General features: G+C 38.5%; 1 protein-coding gene across 8 annotated transcripts in view; it reads left to right on the top strand.

Annotated features, from left to right (window-relative positions):
• Nucleotides 1-22,153, top strand: part of EPB41L5 (erythrocyte membrane protein band 4.1 like 5) — a 59,624-nt gene that overhangs the window by 13,153 nt on the left and 24,318 nt on the right. For all 8 annotated transcript variants that reach the window (XM_054830852.1, XM_054830857.1, XM_054830854.1 and 5 more), the window contains exons 4-16: nt 3,603-3,645; nt 4,780-4,858; nt 7,352-7,396; nt 7,708-7,760; nt 10,482-10,602; nt 11,013-11,100; nt 11,721-11,809; nt 13,286-13,355; nt 14,063-14,232; nt 15,387-15,493; nt 16,162-16,189; nt 18,540-18,582; nt 19,619-19,734. In XM_054830852.1, the coding sequence (XP_054686827.1) occupies nt 3,603-3,645; nt 4,780-4,858; nt 7,352-7,396; nt 7,708-7,760; nt 10,482-10,602; nt 11,013-11,100; nt 11,721-11,809; nt 13,286-13,355; nt 14,063-14,232; nt 15,387-15,493; nt 16,162-16,189; nt 18,540-18,582; nt 19,619-19,734 (1,052 nt within the window). The remainder of the gene's footprint in view (nt 1-3,602; nt 3,646-4,779; nt 4,859-7,351; nt 7,397-7,707; nt 7,761-10,481; nt 10,603-11,012; nt 11,101-11,720; nt 11,810-13,285; nt 13,356-14,062; nt 14,233-15,386; nt 15,494-16,161; nt 16,190-18,539; nt 18,583-19,618; nt 19,735-22,153) is intronic.

Here is a 22,153-nt window from a genome sequence, read left to right as displayed (position 1 = left end):
ATGGGGAAATAAGAGTTAATCTTTTCTGTCTCAGTAATAGCTCGTGGCTTGCTTTAGTCCAGCAAATTGTTACTTCCAATGCAGACAGCACCTGACTGAGTATTTGATACTACATAATCTACTAGGTACAAGTGATTTCAAATTTTGTTTGCTTCCTTTTCTTAACTATGTGTGACTGAAAAGAGGTAGAGTAGAGATAACAATCTGTTTAAACTGGACTTTAATGATACACTCTGTGTAACGTAGCAGAAAAGATTGCATTTTGCCAGAAGAGCTGAACACAACAGCCAGAGAGAACTGCTTTAAGAAATGAAGAACTGTTGTGATGGCAGCCGTTCTTGCAAAGAGGAGTTGGCACATTCTAGCAGAAACCCAATCTGCAGTTGGAAACAAAGGCAGAGACCAATCAAGTGACTTGTCAAAGATTATTCAGGAGACCTGTTAAATAAACAGTGTAAGAATCCAGTCCTTTACTGTGGACAGAATTGTCCACTGGCTCTGAAGGAGATAATCTTTCTGCTACCCAATTTAAATCTAAGTATATTGCCTTATTAGCTAATTGCACCTGACGATATAAAAACTCTGGCAAACTAGCAACATGTAGTTAAACAAAAAATTGAGAAATTCCCTGCTTGTTTTAACAAAAAATGTTTTCGGTAGATTAATTTTGAACAACTGGAGGATAGCTTCTTTCTTCTTTTGAGCTGCTTAAATGATTAGTAGTTAGATATTTAAGTTTATAATGTACTGGGGGGGGGGGGGGGGCAACCAAAACCAAACCCAGATTAATATGAACTCTTCCTAACATTTTGAAATTTTCAAATACTGGCTTCTTTAAAAAAAAATTGTGAAACAATTAAAGAAGTGAAATAATTGTTGTTCTCATGTGACTTCTATGTTCATTGCTAGTCTGATGGTTAGGAATAGATTCTCCCCACCCCCCACCCCCCAGTAAGAGGCAGGAGATGGCAAAGGGATTTATTTGCAAGATTGTCCACCATGTATCAGACTTGATCTGGCAGCCAAGGGAACAGGCTATATCTGAGTAGCTTTGATTCAGGCTGACAATGAATAGCGCAGCATGTCTGGTGACGTGAAAGATGGAGATTGTTGTTAACTTATTGGGCTATTTGGCTTTCCCTCTAGTGATGCTGGAAAGATGTTTCTAGTAAGGAGGCGTCGAACACGTAACAGGTGACAAATTTCTAATTCTGACATACAGGTTGCAAGCATCAAATACTTGCTATTCCTAATGGAATTGTACCTGTACAACACATCGGTTTATTACTCTGGCAGTTTTGTCTAATGTAGTGCTTAATGCTGAAATACTTTATATAGCATTGCACTAAGTATGCACCTATTAATTCTATAAAATTCCAGTTTTAGCCTCACCATCTTACACAAAAACCCCTCGTTTACCCTACCTTCTTGAAATGTTGCTGGGTCTTTTTTCTGAAGCAGCAAACTGTTTTAGTTAGGACTCACAGTACTCTATCCAGTCTGTTGTTCATACTGCTTTTTGTTTAGCAAACTTTTATCTCTGGATTTCAGCAGTAGACTGTGCTGAGCAAACTCTCACCAAAATGTAAACTTTTTGCCAGGTCCATTTGAATTCCATTTTAATCATTTCGAATAAATCTTAACTTTCCTGACATCTGTGTGTGTCCATAGATTTGTTGGGTTGGGGGGGGTTTGTTGTTAATGTTTTTGTCCTTCCCCTCTGTTTAAAAGCAGTTTCTGTTTCCCTTCCTCCACACACACCCTTACCATTCAGACAGAGCTCATGTAGACAGACAGTGGTGGTAAGAGCTGAGCAGAGTAAAATGCTATCAGTGCCTGTTGCGGGCCTCTCGGTTGCCTTCCCATGGAATGTGGAGGAGATGAGAGAAAACAGGAGGGAGATGAAGCAGGCGCGCACAGCCAGTCCTGGAGCCTAGAAATGGCGCGCTCTGCCATTCCTCTATCTAAATCACCTGCAAGCCTCTGAGTAGGTAGTTTGTATATTTTTATGGTGGAGGAAGGAGTAAGTAAATTGTCTCTTCCAGCTAGTGAGTTTATGGAACAGGAAGAGAGATTGTATGATTTTCTTAAACAAACAAACAAAAAAAAATAGCTGAACTCCATTTTGCTGGTAGTGTAAGCAAAGTTGACATAAATATTTGCTTAATTTTTCCTTAAGCTTCCTGCTTTATTTAAAAAAAAAAAAAAGATACATTTGTGTAGCTACTTTGTTTTAATAGCTTATAAGAGCATTTTCACATTTCTACAGCAGCAGTAGATGGTTCAGTTGTTCTGATCTACAGTGAATATATCAATCTGCATATCCTGGCTGCATTACAGGCTGACTTTATACACTCTCTGCAGAAGGCAGGGCTGCTCTGAAGACAGGAATGTGTTTGCACTTGGCATTGCAACCTGAAAATACCGGTTCTTTCTCATAGCCCTGTTGCTTTTCTGTCCTCCATGGGGCCCGCTGTGAACTTCATAGCACATAGGTTAATGAAAGGAGCATTGCTAAGTATATAATTGATCTGTATTAGTTGTAAGGTGACATATGGGATTGATCAAATGAGGTGGTGTTACCTGAGCATTGTGAACCATGCAGGACATGGTATGCTAGGTAGTTTGCTCTGGCTGTTGACTCAATGCAATGACGTCAAATAGGGTGTTTACTGTTTAACTGAGTCACCTCCTTTGGAGGACGGAGCTGTTCGCTGTGCATGGCACTTGGAAGTAGGTCTCTACTGCTCGTTGTTATGTTAACTTTCCAGCCTTATCTTTAATTTCTGGTATAAACTCTTCAGCAGTGGGAGTATATCCAATTATTTTAGGGAGCATAGCATGTATGTGTAGATGTTTCTCTCAACCTGTCATCTATAGCTTATTTTTCACGTGCTGTTGTATGCAGTGTAAGTGAAGCCACTATTTTGGCTTCACATCTAGTATATAGCTTATAATTAGCATTAGTAGGTGAGGCAGTAACTTCTGTCCTCCCGTGTGACAATTGCTAAAATGTCACCTGTGAATAGATTTTGGAGAATTAGTTAGAGCTGACCCTTATGTTTGGATATAGACAGCTTTGCTGTTACTAACAGTTGAGCCATGCAAAGAAAATGTCCGAAAGCCAACAATATTTATTTTGTCTCTCCCCTTCCACCCCAAGTAAACATCGCACACTACTGAGTGCCAGAGTCTCCAGCTATGAGTTATGCCTCTCTGGCACATTGTCGCTGGCTGACCTACTAAGATGAGAATTGTTTTGTTTGTCTGGACAGGATGAAAATTTTAGTAGAGTGGTTTGTCAGTACTTTTTTTTTTTTTTTTAAAGTAGATACTGCTTTCTTCAAGATTGGCTTTAAAAAAGGCACGGCAGGAGGTTTCTGTTGTTCAAAACTGACATTTTGCATTACAAACTTTGAGTGAAAGGATCTTCAATGAGCACTGAGAGAACTGTGAATTGTGAAAGATTTGGATTAGATTGTTTTAAAGAACTACTTGTTATTCCAAAATGGTCTTCTCTAATGAATCGCATTTTTCCCCTTTTTTCTTCTTTTTGTGAGATTTCTTTATTGATAATTCAATGAAAGTAATTTATTTTTCAGCATTGGTTGGACAACACAAAAAGCATTAAAAAGCAAGTTAAAAGTAAGTGTCCTTTCCATTTTCTTTTGCCATCTCATACTGAACGTACAGGAGGCACAGAGAGTTGAAATGGGTGGTGGGGAGAAGTGTCCTGTGAGGGGTGACAAGACCCAGTGACAAAAACCTGGCATGGGGCTGCTGATTGTTTAATGACATCTTCCCTCTGTAGCTCATATTACTTTAATCTAGTGTCCTTAATTAAACATGTTAGAGGCTCATTAATTATAGTTTAAGTGCAGTCAAGGCAGCTGAAGATGCTTTAGCGTTATAGATGGTTATCCTGACTATAGGAAAACTTGTCTTGGAGCCTCCATCCCTTGGGGCAGTCCTGAACGCCTGAATCTGTGTTCGGTCCACCAAGTTCTTACCTGCTGCACAAGGGTTTAGCATGGCCTGGTTGTTTCAGTGGTGTGTGCTTGGGTGAGCTGTGACATCGGCTGATTTTCGTTTAGCAGCTTCCTTGCCCTCCGCTGTGGGAAGTCTTCAGGGATTTGTGGTGCTGTGTTAATACAACAGAGGTTTTGGAAGCACCGAGAGAGAGAAAATTCCTCCTGTCAGATGCAAGAATCAGCAGAGCACTGCACATTTTTAAAGAACTGTTAATCCATCCTTTTGCTGAATTAACCCTTTGGTTTCCAGAAAGGATGATTCTTCCACAGAAGGGTCTGTTAAATCCCCCTAAAATATATCTAAATTTCTGTGGAATAAAGGGGCCTGAGTTGTCAGCAGCGGCTGTTTCCCAGAGCCCTGGAAAGGCTTTACTGAGACCAACAGAGTGCCTGGGGGCTTGGTCAACTGCAGAGCCAAGATGCACAGCTTTCTTGGTGATGGATAGAGTCCTTAAATATAGGGATTAACCTAGATTCGTGTGCTCTTGGCAAGACAAATCAACTTAATGTGATATGACTGTTGGATTGACTTCTGACATATACAACTATTTTGTGCATATATTTAAGGGTCCTTTCACCCTGATGTTTTTCATGCATTTCCCTATCACAAAGGAATTCCTGCCTTAAGAGCTTGGGGTAGGACAGAGCCAGTTTCAGTCAAGTTTTGTGATATGATTCTGTGTAATAAAAAATAAGATGTCTCATCCAGTAACTGTTACTGATGTCTTGAATGAATTCTAATTTGCAGTTGGCCCACCATATTGTCTGCATTTTCGTGTAAAGTTTTACTCATCAGAGCCCAACAATCTACGTGAAGAGCTAACAAGGTAAGAGGGATTTTTGTGTGAGAAAGAGGTATCCAAATAAGGCCAGGAAAATGTTTTTTGGTATTTATTTTAATAGTTGTATGGTGTTTTGGAGAATTGCTTAGAGCTGCTTACTTGGCTTTTTGTAAATGTTTCTAATGTAGCTTTCATGAAATAAATGAGCTCTAATATAGAGACATCTATATGTTTACTATATTACTTGATGCACCATTTTTCATTAGGCAGTTCTTGCAACTGATCTGAGTAGCTTATACACGATGGACAGAGGTTTTTCCTGAAGAGTACAGACATCATTCCTCTTTATTCTTCTTAAGCTGCATTTAGTTTCAACTGTATGCAGTCACGTCTCTTTAGGCAGTAAAGCGTTAATTGCAAGTTAGAGCTTCTCTTTGGCAAAAATAAGTTCAGGGAACGTTTCATTACTTCTGTGGTCTTTGCAGAGTTTATACAAAGGGAAAATAGTATTTTACTACCATGTTGAGATGCGAGTTGACAGTACTACATGTGTAGGATTGTAGTATCAGGTGAGCAGCAGCTTCTTTTGATTAAAGCATTTCACAAATCCGTTCATAATGCTGTATTTCATGTTGGACTGAGACATACATGGGGTGCTTTGAAAGGGAACACAACCTACCATCTGTCAGTAGTATAAATCTGTTGTAAAAGGCAATGTTTCTTTGCACCGTCACCTCTGCTGATACATTTTGGAGAGAAAATGAAGTTATGTTTTTTTGATAGCTGTAGATGCTTCGTACCCTTGGCCGTTTCTAAGAGCGTGAAGTGCATTTGTTTGTTGCTCATGTCTCTGTCTTCGATCTGCACTTTAGCCAAATCCCTAGGAGTGCTACCAGGAAGATTATAGTAGCATTATTCCTTACAGCCATATGTACCCTGTGCAGCTTCATACTTAGATGTGGTAACATAATGTTACAACTTCTCTTCTTTAATGCTTTTCTACCAATCTGGGAAGAATGTTTTGCCTCCCCATTCATGTTCCTGAATAAACATTTAACTGTCTTTAAAAATAGTAACCATAAGCAAAATTCAGACCTACGTCTGTATCTACCACTATGAAACATTTGCATCCATCCTGACTGAGTTCTGCCAGTGAGACCTTGCTATACAGGTTTTAGCATGGCAGACCTGAAACCTGAGGGCTTTTAAACCCTGTCTGTCTGCTTGAGCTAATCCCCCAGAAGCAGGAGAGCAGCAAGCCTTTCTTCTGTCTCGAGACAATTTTACGCCTTAAAGAAGCAGTGGGAAGAGGAGCTCCGCTATGGGTTACAGCTGTCACTAGCAGGGGCTTTCTGAGAGTTCCACCTTTCCTTGGTGTGGCAGGATACCCAGTGGAGCCCCTTGTCAGCTTCACTGGTGCGGCTTGCTCACGTTTTTTGCCAGCTTCCCGTCAGATGCCACCCGTCAGAGGTCACATAACACAGCCTAAGCATGGGAAGCACGTTTGAATTCTGTGCAAGTGTTACGTGGTTGATAAGCACTGACTGGTCACACCCACTATACACTGAAGGCCTGTGCTCATTCTTTTGATATCTAGGGTCAGTACTTTATTCCCCGTATAGGGGCCAGTTTTCCAAAGGCTTTGGATAATAAAGGTTTTGGCAAAGCGTGGATTTCTAAGGGACCTACAGGAAAAATGCCTGCATCTGTTTTGTGTATGTGGGTATGAGGAGACGTAGGCATGTGTTGAAACAGAAGCATCATCTTTGCCTTTATGCATAAGGCTTCTGTTCATCTGTGGTAGAATTCAAACTGGATGCCATCATGGGTGCCAACGTTTTAGTTGATGAGACTACTTCTTTTCTTGTTGAAGGAAAGCTGTGTACCATAGTGCAGCAAGAGGACTACTCTTTGTGGGTATTGGATCGGAAGGGTTGGTTTGCACACCAAAGGCATAGGAGCTTTGTATTCAATATTTGCCCAATTTCTAAGCAAGAAGAGTACTGAATAAGCAAGGCAGTGAAGGAAAGCTGGCTCTGAAGAGTAAACAAGTTGAAAAGGCTGCAGCCTACTGTTTATTTTTTTGTCACTTCGCAGTCAGCTTTCTGGGTTAGATTTTAATTAAGCAATCTGTATTAGGAACATTTATTTTTGAGAGACCTTAAAATATTCATTTTTTATGAGATCCATATGTCTATGAATAATGAAGAAAATGCAGAAGATGCAAGTTGTTCTTTGCCCCAGTAGTATCAGAAGAGAAAAAAAGACACTTAGGTACGATATTCTTTTTCCATGCAACACTGTAGTTCAACTTGTGACAACTTCTAGTTTTGGGTTTACTTCATTTGAAATGTGTGCAAATCATACAAACTTAACTGATACAGCCTTGAAAGATCAGAATGTAGTTTCTTCAGTATTGAAAACCCATGTAAAGAGTAGAAAACATTTTTATTTGTCAGGCTCTAACTTTCTTCTGCTGGCTGGCTGACACATTAGAACTTTTAATCAATGACACATCTTTCTTATTTAATCCTACAGGTATTTATTTGTTCTGCAGCTAAAACTGGATATTCTTAGTGGAAAGTAAGTATTCCAGATAAACAGCTTTTTAAAGAATTACAGTGTGTTTAGCATAGGACTTATTAAACTTATATTTGGGTAATTAATATGTTTTGCAAAGTAATGTAATGTGTTTTTTTTCTCTAAAATATTACTTTTCTATGCATGAGTAGCAGCAGAGGAATGCTTAAGTAATGTAGTGCTTATCTCTTGTAAATTTGCTGAAAATCTTCTAATCCTTTATCACTTCCTATCCCAAGCATTTGCAGTTTCTAACTGTCGAGTATGTGAGTTATTTAGTGTCAGGTTTTAACAATGCATTTCTCTTACGGCAGATTGGAATGTCCTTTTGACACAGCCGTCCAGTTGGCAGCTTATAACATGCAAGGTGAGTAGGTACGAGCGGGGAAGGATGAAGTTGCATGAACAGCTTTGTGTAGACTCTTATTACCTCGTTTAGTCTGTCGTTGTTATATCCAGAAAATAGGTTCTCCCCAGACGTTAGCAATCCAGTGTGAAATACAGCTCTTTTTGATTATAATTTTGCTGAGAGTGTATATAGAAAATTACTCAATTCCTCAGGAAACAAGCAAGGAGGTTCTGAACATAAACAGATTTGCCCTAAACTTGTTTTCTCAGGTGCTTGTGTGCAAACCTGTCCACTTTCACACAAGATATGAGGTCTGCAGTATTCCTGAATTGCTTTGATGTAGTAACGCAGTTCACTTTTTTCCATTGTGTAGTTTCTGCCTTGTGTTTTCTTTGTTGTACAAATCGGGTACAAAACTATTGTGGTTCTGCACTCAATTGAAAAGTCCTATATATAAAAAGCACCAGCTTTTGACTTCAGCTTATTTGTAGAAACACATTAGCGACCCATGTCTCATGCTTGTACTTCAGCATTTATGATTGAACTGCACTTGTTGGTATTTCAGATCCTTCTTCAGCCAAAAGAGGTGACATACTCTATTTTTTTCTCAGCTATACACCATTATGCTTGAGTCATCCGAGACTCTTAGTAATGAGTTGTCTTTGACTTCTGATTCCAGCTGAGACTCCAGCTGCTCTGATAGCTGTGGTCTGACCTTCAGTTGCTTGTATAGGTTGTACGTCATTGATCTTCATGGCCAATGTCGTCTTTTGTTTCGATGAGGTTGTGATCTTAACAAACGTAACGTTTGCTGTGGTTTCAAGAAGGGAAACTCACTAAAGAAGGCGGAGGGGGGCCTTGAAGTTTTAGAAATGTCTGCTAGAGTAGGCTTTTGGGTCCTTATTGGAGGATATAGCTATACGGCCTTATTCAACCCATTTAATGAGTCTACATAAAAACCCAGAACCTGTGCTGTAAAGCCTTTGTACGCTCCTCATTGATGAAGCAGGAATTTGGAGATGTGCCATGTGTTTGTGCTGCACAAAGTCTCTACACGTTTATCTTGTAAACCAATGCGTTGTACTTACTTTGCAGAAGTTAGGTAACAGCACTAAGTCACTGAAATTCTTTCTGTTACAGATATTTTCCAAAACACATTTTGTTCTTCAGGCAGGAACTACTAATGGCCCTGATCGTGTGTAGGTATAGAGAGTTGGGATTAAACTGCAAAGATACCTACCTATTTAACCTTCTCTTTTTTGTGGAAGGAAAACAGTTAGAATACTTTCCATAGTTAAAAATATTAGCATTGTAAGAGCCTTAAGATATGGGTTCCATGGGTAAGTTTTTGGAAAAACAAAGTGATCTAATTAGGCCATATATCCGTTGCTTTTTGTGTTGGTCTTTTCTTTCTTCCCTCTGCAATGAGGCCCGTAGCAAGGCTTTAATCTTACTGTCTGACAGCTGTGTACTTTTATTTAAATCAGCTGGAACCTAAGCTGGCTTTGACAGCATTCCTTTCAACAGAGGCAGGCGTTTTAGTGGGAGTAAATTATTATAGAACTACAGACTTCCTCAGTCAGCATTTAGAAAAAAAAAAAAGGAGGGGGTGAAAAAACTATTATTACACTTGCAGTGTTCAGAAAGCTAAGAAACAGGTTTGTAGATCATATATAGGTTTTTTTGTACCTGTGGAATACTGTGTGTATTTGACTTTTCAAGGTCTTCCTGAAGATGTCACTATTATTTTTCCTATACAAACATCTATAATTTCTTTTTTCAGACAGAACAATTATTGGCCTGTATCAGACACCCAAGGTCCAAGTTGTAGAATTATTCCTAATTTTTTTTATATGAGCTGAACATTAAGAAGCCACCTGAAATTAGTGGGAGGAGCAAATGCTTAGTGACTCTGAAAATCAGGACATTTTTATAAAGATTTCTGACTGACTTCCAGCATTTTAGGCATACATCAGTCTTTAAAAGCTGGATTTGTTAGCATCTGTGGAAAAAGGAGGTTGTGCTTTTGATGTGGCACACCCATTGACAAGTATGTTCCAGTATGCTCTCTAAACAGCATCTCTCACTGCCCCTGTTGAGCGTGCAGCAGTGGACTAGATGAGCCATTCGACCCAGTAGGGCACTTATTATTTGTCACTCTCCTTTTCATTTAAGAACGTAACAGCTGCATGATTGTGCCCTGACACAGAGTAATTTTAGCAGGACAAGAGGATTTATAGTCATAAAACCAGAAATTGATTTTTAGAATGGACAAATAGTTTTATGAAAAGTGTGAGAACTGGTTTTGCTCTATACAAATCTCGAGATTTTGTTTTAATAATTTAAGGCAAATTTCTATTGTAACTTTAGTCAGCTGTCGTCTCAGTAGAGACTTCAGTGATAAAAATGTTGAAAACTTTCTGTAAGGAAGAAAAAAGGTGAATTTCAAGGGTATTGGTAACTTCCATTTATAGGAAGCTTGTTAGCGAATATATCAGTAGCACTCTGTAAAAATTAATGCAAAGCTTTTGTACAACGACCACAACATGACCATTTGTTCAGTGTCCGTAATTTCCCTGTCAAAAAAGGTGACACTTACAATATTGGGAGGACTGGAGGAGAAGGTAGAACACAAAAAGAAATTCAGTATTTTAGATTAACTAGAAAGGGTATGCAAAGGTTCCTGTTAATATCCACTCTCTATTGGGAACATTGCTTGACAATGCTGTTCTTTTGTAGCTGAACTTGGAGACTATGATCCTGCTGAACATGTACCTGAACTGGTGTCTGAGTTCAGATTTGTTCCCACTCAGACTGAAGAGATGGAGCTAGCCATTTTTGAGAAGTGGAAGGAATGCAGGTACTAGATCTTCCAATGCATGCTAACCAACTGTTTGCACTGATTTTTCTCTGAAGAGAATATATTGAAAAGATGCTGCTGACGCTTCTCCTGGGGTCTTGTTCAGAAACATAGTTCTAATGTGGTTCTGTTGTATTTTGTAAGAGGATATAATGTGAAAAATGAAGCTTTCCAAAGGTCTGAGTAAAATGATGAGGTTGCAGGATCTTAAAATGCAGCGTTTTTTGCAGCAGCGGTTTCAGATTAAAACTTACGAAAGTGACCTTGATGTTCATGAAAGTGAGTAAGCATCAGCAGTGTTTAGGTTTTTCACAAACTCTCAGGAATTTCTTTTCCTCTTTCCTCATATACCAGTTTTCCCTTTCTGTGCTTTTTCAGGCATCTACCTAACAGCAAAAAATTTATTTCAGGGGGCAAACACCAGCACAGGCTGAAACTAACTACTTAAACAAAGCTAAGTGGCTGGAAATGTATGGTGTAGACATGCACATAGTCAAGGTATGTTTAACTACAGTGTGGTGACCTTTGGAAATGATGTTAGCTTTGTCCTGCTTTTCAACACTGGTTTTTGTTTGAGGAGTGGGGAAGGAATATTGTACTCATCTAAACTGTGTAGCAAGTGATCTGGCTTTGCATCAACATTCCACTTCATGGTATAGATTTCTAGAAGGTATAACTTCAGTCCAAACATATCTGCTCTGCGTTAAATATGTGGTTGGTGTGGCAGTATGTACTATAGTTTGTATTTAGATAAGAGTTATGTGAAAATCCTAGTAATTAAATTAAAATTGGCTGGGGTCCAGTCAGCTACCAGCTGAAAAAGTACAAGTAAAAATAGATCTCCTGTGGAGAAGGAAGTGCAGAAAACTGCACAAGGAGGTCCTTATTACACACACCAATCAAGAATCTTCAATTTTCCACTTTAGTCAGCCTTAGGGGTTGCAAACTAGAAAAATCCATTGCATAAGATGATTCAAACACCAGACTTTTGTTATATAAAATAAGCAAATATATGTTTAATTGTAACACTGGGCAAATAAGCTACATTAATCGCTGGACTAATTTGGATAAAGAGTTGAACACCAAAATGAACGTAATCTTTATTTTGTGGCAATTAGGCAAGAGACGGCAATGATTACAGCTTGGGACTAACACCTACAGGAGTTCTTGTCTTTGAAGGAGACACAAAGATTGGTTTGTTTTTCTGGTAAGCTCTCTGATTGTATGTTAAAACGTATTTTAGATTTGTTTTCTTTTGTTTCTTTTGCAGTAGCCAAAAAAAAAAAAATGTTTGGGATATGAGAGCACCATAAATACTATAGGTACCTGTGGAAATATTCTGTAGCCTGTGAGTGTTTTCATGGTGTCCAAAAATACTATTTCGTCTTTTAACAGTCTTGCTTGATATGTTAATAGGCTGTATATGTGCAATGTGCTAGAGGCAAGTAAAAGATGGAGTAACTTTGGGATACTTGTGGGGGTTTTATATTGTGTGTTTGTTGTTGTATTTTGCACTGGATGACTTTGGAAATAGAGTGTGCACGCAGTCAGTGAAATGAAGCTTCTTCAGGCATTCTGGCCAAGTGTTACACCTTACTGTTGAAAAAGAGGCAGAAGCAGTAGTACTAGTGCAGTTTTTACATATAATGTCATCTGAGCAGGCTTTTCATTAAGAAAATGTCTCTTTGTGCCCTGCAAAGGGCAGAAATAATCCCTTTCTGCCCATCAATAAGGACTAATTAAAACAAAAAAAACCCAAAGACCCTTCCCCCACCCCCCCAAAGCAGATCTTTACATAGTCAGGGGACATATACAGCTTCCTTTGGTGTTTATGAACATGTGCTTCTTTATCTGTCAAATACCTGAATAACACCCCACGGTTTCTTGGAAACATTCTGGTGAAATTTTGCAGGGCTTTACACTGTATAAAACACAAGGTGTTTTGGGTCTGGGTATGTACGCGTTTATGGATCTTTAAGTGCTTTATTCTGTAATTACTATCCAGTCTTTCAAAACTGTATACAAAGAATGAATAGGCAGATGATCAGGTGATATTTCATCACATGAATAGTTAGTTTGGGTTAGCCCAGTCCAATTTTATAAACTTAGCAGAAAAATGCTCACTTTGTAACAGAAATGTTGTCTGTGTGTCTTGTCTGTCCACAATCAATTCTGGATATTTTTAGGCCTGGGGGGGCGGGGGGGAAGTGGTTGCATTTTTGTGTCATGTTGTGTTCACATTGTTCTCTTTGTGATTTTCTGAAACAGAGTCATAGGAATTGATCTGTGATATATTGTTAAGTGATTTACATTTCTTTGATAAAGCAGAATTATTTTGGCCTGCCTTTGTGTCTGAGTTCAGTTTTGTGGGCTTGTGGAAGAGGAGGCAAGCAGTAGTATTTGAGTGAAGCTTGATTTAAGTTCAAGTAATTATTTTAATTTCTGATAGAATTATCTCTTTAGAAGTGGCCAACTTCTTATCTTCAAGGTGTCTAATTAAATCTTAAATTTTGAAGTAATACATTGGTATCCACACTATAATCAAGCCCTACTGCATGAACTTAATACACTCACAAAAGCAAAAAAAATATTTGATAGAGAGGCTTGGACCTGCATGTCGAACATACCTCTCAGTGAGTTACTAAGAGTTAGACATAACCTGTGTTTTCTGTTCATCTTGCAGGCCAAAGATAACAAGGCTTGATTTCAAGAAGAACAAACTCACTCTAGTTGTTGTTGAAGATGATGAACAGGTAGATAACTATTTGTTTAGTTACATCTTGGTCTTGATTATAGAGTACTAGTTTACATACTCCTGATCTCTTTCTTTGTATTTAACTTTTGAGAATTAACGTGGATGCCTTGCAAGATTTTTGATTGTGACTTGGGGGGAGATGGGGAATGAAGGGACTTAAGTATAAGATAAACAGACTCAATTTTTTTTTTCTCACTCTGTTTTTAAAAGGGGAAAACCTGGTGAAACTAGTGTAGGCCAGGTAATTCGGGAATAGTCTGCTTGTTTTGCAAGAAAGTTTAAAAAAGGGCCAGGTAGCATACTTAATTCCTTAAGCAGATGCCAGAATTGTTCCCCTGGGAAGAAATCTCAGAGCTGAGATTATAAAAATGTGAGTATTGGTAATTTGAGAAAATCAGATTTGGAAGCGAGATGATGTTAGCCTCATTGAGAAGTACCTTCCTATTATAATAATAATGTCTTTAATTTGTAGTTACTCAGAGGTTTGACTTGTTAAATATATGGGTTCTAGTCCATTCCAACTTCAGACAATGGAGCAGTTGTTTATTAAAGCTTCTGAAAAGGTTGATTTTTTCTGCCTTAAATATTTTTTAAACGTACGTTTCAGTATTCATAAAAAACAAATTTTATTTGGTTTGTATTGAATTGTAGCTTTGACTTGTTCAAGCCCCTTATAAATTGTCCGTGTGCTTTGCGTGCTTTAAGGGAAAGGAGCAGGAGCACACTTTTGTCTTTAGACTGGATCACCCCAAAGCCTGCAAACACTTGTGGAAATGTGCAGTGGAACATCATGCCTTCTTCCGGCTCCGAGGTCCTGTCCAAAAAAGTTCAAGTCGATCAGGCTTCATTCGGTTAGGATCCCGGTTCCGATACAGGTCAGCGTCATCTGTCGTTTAGCGTGTATCTTCTGTCATTTCTTGCTTTTCTTGGATCATGTGCGGAAACAGGCGAACTTGGTATTCATTCACCTAGGACATACAGAGCAGTGAAAATTGCAAGCTGAGTAGTTGCGTTACTGGTTTTATTAAATCATATGGGTTTTCCCCCTGCATTTTCTGATTTATCTTTAGGTGATTCTGGTCTGTGCAATAGGAAACCAAAGGTTTCTCAATGTGTTTATGTTCCTTTCCTAGTGTATAGTACATTGTGTTTTATAGATCACTTCATCTTGAAAGCCCTCCCCTTTTTAAATCCATCCATAGAGGATGGACGATTGACTTGCACAGTTGAGACGTTGCAAGTCTTTTGACTCCTGAGTTCCTGCCTGCCTGAGTGATCGTAGTGCTTCAGAAGCCTTAGATAATGGCCATTCCATGTTAGGCACTACCAGTGCATGGAACAGACCAAATGGTGTGTGATCCCGTACTAGCCTGCGGGATGCTGTCGGTTGTCTCACCAGAGTTGGTGAAACATATGGAAGGGGATGGGGCATGACCCTAGGCAGTATGCATATACCTTCCTTCCATTTCCAGGAACTGTAGCAATACCATCTGGTCTGCTTCAGAAAGGGTCAGCGGTATCAAGGAGTCAGCAGGACATGAGGCTGCTACTGCCTTGGGGGCAGAGTCTGGCCAAACATGGGGAAAAAGTCTTGACTGGGAACAAGAGCATCTAGAGATGCTGGTTTTTAGTCATATTATTATCTTTCTCTCTGACCTTTGGCAACATACCTTATGTTTTACTCCCTCCTAGAATTTTCAACCTCTCCCAAATGGCGTCATCACAGAAATGCACGTTTGTCCTTTGTGCTCTTTCAGTAACTTAATGTTTAAGGAATCATTGCTTCAGCTTTTTGTCTTGCGAAAACAAGATGATGATCAGGATGTTTGTAAAACTCCAACCCTTTTTTGTGAACGGCCTTCTGAGGTGTTAAGTTTGAGATTTTTTTTTTTTTAATAGAACTCAGATCAGATTATTAAGCTATGACTTTAAAATAGAAACGTGATTTATTGATAAGCAGTGTCTCTATTTTGTCATTAAAAATAAGGGATTTATTTTATTGTTTTGTACTTTTACGTGGCATTGTTAGTGGGAAAACAGAATATCAAACCACCAAGACCAACAAAGCCAGGAGATCAGCATCCTTTGAAAGGAGGCCCAGCAAGAGATATTCAAGACGAACACTGCAAATGAAAGGTAAACTATTGACCTTCAATTTTGAGAATTGTAATCCATTGTGAGAATCAAGTAATCCTATCCTTTAAAAGTACTGTGTAGGAATTCTTCTGTAGCTGTTTGCCCTCCTCTTGAATTTTCAAAATTAGATTTTCTTTGACTTATTTGGGAGACGACATATATTTATCAGAAAAAGCTTTTGTCCAAAGCATGTCATTCTAGCTTGCCTAGCAGGTAAAACACCCATAAATATTGCACAATAGGTCTCTGTATGAAGATGGAAAACATGGATTCAGGAAACAGTGATATATTAATGATAATATTATAAATTTATTAATCAAGTTTTAAATTTTTGTCACTGAGATTTTTTCATTGTTCCTAGGAGTTGCACTCTGTTGTTACAACCCGACAGCATGTGATACTCACCTTGTCTCTTCTTCCCACTTTAGCATTGGTCACGTGTGACCTCTATGCATGCTTTCAGATGCTTGCTTAAATCCATCTCTGGTTTGCTCTTCAGATTTTTTATTTTTCCAATTTAGAATTTTATTTTTCACACTTACATGGGATACATGCAACTTCTGCTTTTTTAGTTGCCTACTTTTAGGCAGTGCTAAACTATGATTGTTAATATTTAACTGATAACCTAATTACAAATTAAATTTTAATTAACACTTTCTATTTTGCAGCACATTCTGCTAAACTTGAAGAAACAAGGTAAGACGCATTCTAGTATTTAATTTTCTCTTTGATGTTGGCCACCTGTACTTGAGCACATGTGTGCAAAAGATTAGTTGAATGCAGAGAGTGTTAACCTCTAAACTGTGGGTTTGCTGCAGGTTTTGTGTTTGTTTGCTTTACATAAAACCTACTGTTCAGAGCAAAGTTCCGGGGTTGCTGTCACATTGAAGATTTTGCCAGACTTGCTTACTAGCAGGCAAAGATGTTTGTTTATGACTAACTGTGATTCTTGCTGGATACAAGGTGTAGTTCTGTGTGCTGCCATGTAAAGAGATCAGGTAAAAAGCATGTGAGGATCTCTTCTTTCTGAGATCTGAAATACATCATCAAGTGAAGTTCAGAGACAGGGAAAAATGATAAAATAAATGTTTGAAATATTTTGATGGTTTTTTATATTCTGTACTAGCATTTATTTTTATATACTTAAGGATTTATTTTTCTACATTTATACTAAATTATTCGAGACCAACATTGAGAGAGAGGCCTTTTGGGTCTTTATTTCTGTATAGAGTCTTTCTGCATGTGTAGGTTTATACTTGCTGTTGCAATGTAAAATACTCATATGAATCTGAATCACACAGGCTTCATCCCCTTCCTTAAGGGAAGAGAGGAAACCAGGCTAAAAAGAATTACCTGGAAGAAGGAACTATGTCACTCGGTTCTGGTTTCTGTCCTTTGCCCTAACAACTTGTGAACATTGCAGTAATAAGTTGCAACCAAATTATTTTTAAAAAGTAGATACTAGTAGATGCTAAGCAGTAAGGAATGGCAAAATAACATTTCAGAACACCACGCTTAATACAGCGATACTTTTTTTCTGTTCATAACAGCAGGATTGATTCTTGCATGAGACTGGGAGAAGTCTGGGAAGTGTGGTGACAAGGCTGCAGTTACTTTGGGGAGGGTGTCTGTCTTTGCGACCTTCTGTATTGTCATCTTTTTATAAAATGGGAAAGTTCTCTTCAACACTGTCATTAAAGTGCTTACAGATCCTCTGCAGGCAAAATGGGACTGATTAATTAGTACTCTCGTCATGCTGTGTTGTCATGCCCTTTTCTGAGTTTCATGCTGCTTAGGTCATTCTGAGAGTGGGAAGAGAAACTTCATGTGCAGTTTCTCCTTCTGATAAGACCGGCAGTCTTGTGATCTGCACCTAGGTGTGGCACTGTTATGTTAGTCTGCAGAGCAATCTATGCCATTTCTGAAACTCTACACTTGAGCGTTGCTAATTGAAATGCATCATGAAAGATGTATGTTTGCCATTCTTTTGTGTTAACTCAGCACTGGGGAATGTGCTACCCAGAAGGCATTCTTTAATATTTCTGGTGAAGGTGCACTATTCTGTGGTAACCTCCGCGTTCTCTCAATAGAGAAGGTGCGAGGTTGGATAACTGGCAAGGAGCAGCTATGGTCTTGATATTATGATATTTAAGTAAAATAATTCTAAAGAATCGCTGCAGTAGATACAGAGATCTATTTGAATTGTGACCTTGCCAGGTTGGAGAGCTATTGTCCAGACTGTAAATCGAAAGATTAATGAGTTGTAGGAGACTAGAACCATTTCTTAAAAGATTAGAGGTCTGGGAAAAAGTTTGCTTTTCATGAGATTTAGACTGCGTATTTATTGTGCAGGGTGTTAATGCTTTTAAGTCTCAAGGATGTGAAAATGTGAAATGGCTCTTGCATATTCAGAAATCTCCAGGACTAGGGATATGGGTCTTAATTTATTAAATATATTAAATATTTAATATAAAATTATTATTAATGCTGTGCTGAGCTGCTGTGCATGTAATTTTGAATGGCTGCTTTTAAGACTGAAGCAGTAATTCAGTCCATTAAAGGCTGTATGCAGAAAAAACTCATTAATTTTTCTGATTAACTTTGTGATGTGAAACTTCAAATCAGAAGAGTCCTAGTTATGGAACAAACATAACATCTACACCATGTGGGTGAGGTTTTGGCAATGTTACATTTTGCCAGGTGTTTAACTAAGAGTATATTGGTTTTGCTTTAAAAGTGCCCCACCTTACTGCTGAATCAGGAAGACTTTCTAAGCCAAACTGGTTTAGGAAAGGAAGAGGAAAAAAGAGATGAATTACAGATAAACTTACAGTTTGAACAAATAAAAAATAATGTGATATCCTTAGTTACCTAGAATGAGGCAGCTGACCTAGAACATAACTTTTTAAGTTTTCTTTTGAAAACATTTAGGTCCTTTGGAAAGGTCTTTGTAAGACTTTTTCTTTCTGAAAATCCTTGCAGTTCTGCCAGCCTGCAAAAGTAATTTGTTGATCTGATACTGATTTAAATTCTTTTTGTCTTTCAGTACTGCAAACAATGCTGTTATCAACCAGATTAATGGATCACAAGTAAGGACTCTCCCTTTCATTCTTATTAAAGGCAGTTTTCGTGTATTTCAACAGATTTGAAGATTTCGTTATTTGTTCTTAAAATCCAATGAATGACCAATTGAAATTTACACACAGTTAACTACTAAATTACATGCCAAGAAATTACTGTTAATTTACAAGCAACATAACTGGTTAGTTTAGCTGGAGTAGGGAAGATACCTCATGCCCTAGTACTATGGAAACTATGCTATTTATAGATACAGGTTTTCATAGGTACACGGAGTACCTTTGTGTGAGAGTTATTATCCAAAACACGTTAATTGTGCATGCTAAGTAACATAAAAAAAAAAGGCGTAATTCATCTGCACCTATGTTGATTCCTGGTTACAGTATCTTTTCTCTGAAAGAGGGGAGTGCACTGGCAAATTAAAGAATATATTAGCAAAAATTCAGTGTTTTCTGAGTTTGAGAAAGAAATCAGACACACGTGCCCCCTCAGTACTTGTACACAGAATACCTTGTTTCGCTGAAAAGGGACATTAGTGTAAGATAACTCTCCTTCTGAGTACAAAAAACAGGACTTGGAGTTTGAAAAGACCTCATCTTGCTTTCTGGAGTATTTCAGATGCTGACTGCAACAGAAAGGGTCGCATATTGGTGGAAACAGGAGTCTGGTTTGTTTTAACATTAAAATACTCAATCTCTGCTGATAGATTGTTGGGTCAGGAGCAGGTCTGTTTCAAATGGCAGTCCAAAGGTCTGGAACCCAACCTACAGAAGGAAAACATTACTGCATGAATTTAAAAAGAACACAGCAGGCCATAGCTTTTGACTGAAATCTTTGAGCAGCTTTGGATTTGTTATGATCCCAGTACGGTGTGCAGTACTAGAAAAGACTGGACATAGGCACCCAGTGCTGTGGAAGTGATGGAAGACAACAGCCTTGCTTTAGCTTTGTGCTTAAGGAGAAGTGGTGACATGTTTTATGTGTAATGTGTCATCGCTTCATTAGTGTGTGTATAGTAACTTACTGGTTTATATTCTGTCTCCACAGAGCTGGAATGCAAAGCCCAACCTACCTGTCCTAACAGCAGTTCCTTCTGCCCCAGTCTTAGTGGAAATAGAAAACCTCCCAAGGAGCCCAGGAGCCAGCCAGCAAGACAAGAAGTGGTATGTTCTGCTTTGCTGGGAAATGAATTTTGCTTGCTTATGCATGATTCAAATGCCTGTTTCTTTATCTGCACTTAAATAAGCTACCTTCCTTGTATCTTTAACGTAAGTTAACAGTCAGGTTAGTGATGATGCAGCTGATTTGCTGCTGTGAATGTAGTGTGGGGAAGTGAGGACAACAGGCGTAGTCACTGCCAACCAAAAGAAAATTTCTTCAGGGGTTGAAGAAATGATTACATTGGGAACAGCATTTTCAAGTCTGGAGAGAAGCAGGGTCCTTCTCATTTGCCATAATACTCCTTGTAACCCTTTGGCTTGGTATCATGGGGCCCAAGGACTTACCTTGATCCTTAACAAAGTGCAGAACCTTGTAAACCAGTATCCTTGTGGATCTCTTTTGAACCTTTTGAACTGGGCGAGCTGATTTTTCTCATTGTGTTGGGTAGAACGGGAGCTTGAGGAAAATGACACAAGCTGAAGATAAGAGCTTTGATTTCATGTGATCAGAGTACTTATTTTATGGAATGGATGCATCTCAAAATGAGGATGACTTGTTTGAAGATAAATATACATATCATTTATTTTTTTCTTAAAGTAATTCTATATTGCCAAGCTATTTCAAAACCAAAACTGGCATACATGAATCCAATAATTGTGCACAAGTTATCTTAACTTTTTCAGCTTCTTGTGCATTCAGAGGCAGTATGGCTTATCCTAGAAGGGTAATTCTCGTTTCTGCAAGACTCTAGGAGCAGCAGCAATGGAATGGAGTGACACAAAAGCTCTTATCTAAGCAGTTTCAGCCCTCAAGAAAAGCTCTTCTCCCATTCTTAGGCATATGAACCTGCTTTGCTTCAGTATCTCTTAAAAGTAGATATGTTTCTAACAGCGCAATGATAAATGTACTTTAATTTTGTAAATCTCATTGATTAAAGATTTTTAATACTATGGATTTTGGATTATAAGGGGGATGGTAATTCTACTTTGTGTTGCATTTTATTGACGTTTCAATCAGAATATATGATCAATGCTGTTTTTCTTTCTTTTGCCCTTGATTTGTCTAGTATCTGAAATCTGTGCTTGTCTATGGTGAGATCCTGTTGATCGCTTGATTCCTTCCGTGGTGGTGGGTGAAAGGTGGTGGTTTCTTTATTCTTCAGCATTCTCAATATGGTTTTATTTTTATTCTTTTGGTCTAACTGCAAGATGCGTGCTAAAAAGCGGTGTTTCCTTTGGTGGAAATGTTTGACTCTTGCTCCAAACAGCTCTTCTTGGGTAACTGATTCGTGCTAGTGTCCTTGTCGGTATTTGCAAGGCTTCTGTTGCTTATTGAAATCCTGCTGCTTCTGTCAGAAGCAGAGAGGACTCTGTAGCCAGTCTGTTTCAGTTTGGGTCTTGGTACGTCTGTTTTAGGATTAAGGACTTTAGCCTGTCTGTCTTAACATTGTCAAGGAGTCTAAGCTTACATGCCAGCTGCCGCAATATGTGGCCTTTGTATAGAAGAGTGGGAGTGAATATAAAATACACCTACATGTAACCCAAACGGTATGCCATAAAGAATCTTGGCAATTGATGCATTTTAATCAAGAATGTAATGCGTGTATGTTATGTTTCTTAGAGTCGTTGTCATCATCATCATTATTATTATTACTATTATTATTTATTATTGAAGGCAGTTGTCTTCTGACAAAGAGGTTTTAATGTGTTCACTGGAAACAGTACTGCCTGTAATAAAGGGCACATCCAGCTGTAGGAAGAAGACAACAGTTTGGAGCTGAGTCAGCAATTGAGCTACATTCTGGTTTCCTAGCTGGGAAGTGGGGTTAGGTTGATATAATTTCCAGAACATATGTATTTGTTGCAGGGGGTGTGACTTTGCTATTGCGCCTTCAAGTCTTGGTGTCTTGATGCTGCTAACAAGATCTCTTTTCAACTGCTACTGTCTTTAATTGGCCTGTTTCTGCGTGAATTATCTTTGCTTTCTGTCAGAAAAATAGTCTTCTTTTAGAGAGAGTTTGCCAAGAATTGTTGAGAACACCAAAATCTTTTGGACTGGGGATTTTGTAGATGGTTAGATTGAAGGGGTTTAGAAGTAAGATCCTGACCTCATGAGTTTCTGTGTTCTGCTTGGCAGATGCCTGTATTGGCTACCTTGCAGCTTAGATCCCTTCCTAATGTCAATGTTTCCTTTAATTTAAAATGTTAATGCTGCAGCTGCCAACAACAATTGTACCAGATTGTAGAAAGTACTCTTGTCAGATAGGAAGGATTTTACTGTTTTTATTTTTTTTGTTGCTTCATTCTTGTAAAATTGTCAGTACAGGAAAACTGTACTGCTCTGCATGGTCTGGAATATGAGCTGCAGGGTTGGGAGGCCTAAAACACAATCAGTGTCTTTCTAACCTTAGTCTTTTCTCAA

Source organism: Grus americana, chromosome 6 (genome assembly GCF_028858705.1).
Source record: "Grus americana isolate bGruAme1 chromosome 6, bGruAme1.mat, whole genome shotgun sequence".
In the NCBI taxonomy this organism is placed as follows: Eukaryota; Metazoa; Chordata; class Aves; order Gruiformes; family Gruidae; genus Grus; species Grus americana.
Note: the sequence above shows the minus strand (reverse complement) of the source record. Positions and strands in the feature narration are given on the sequence as shown.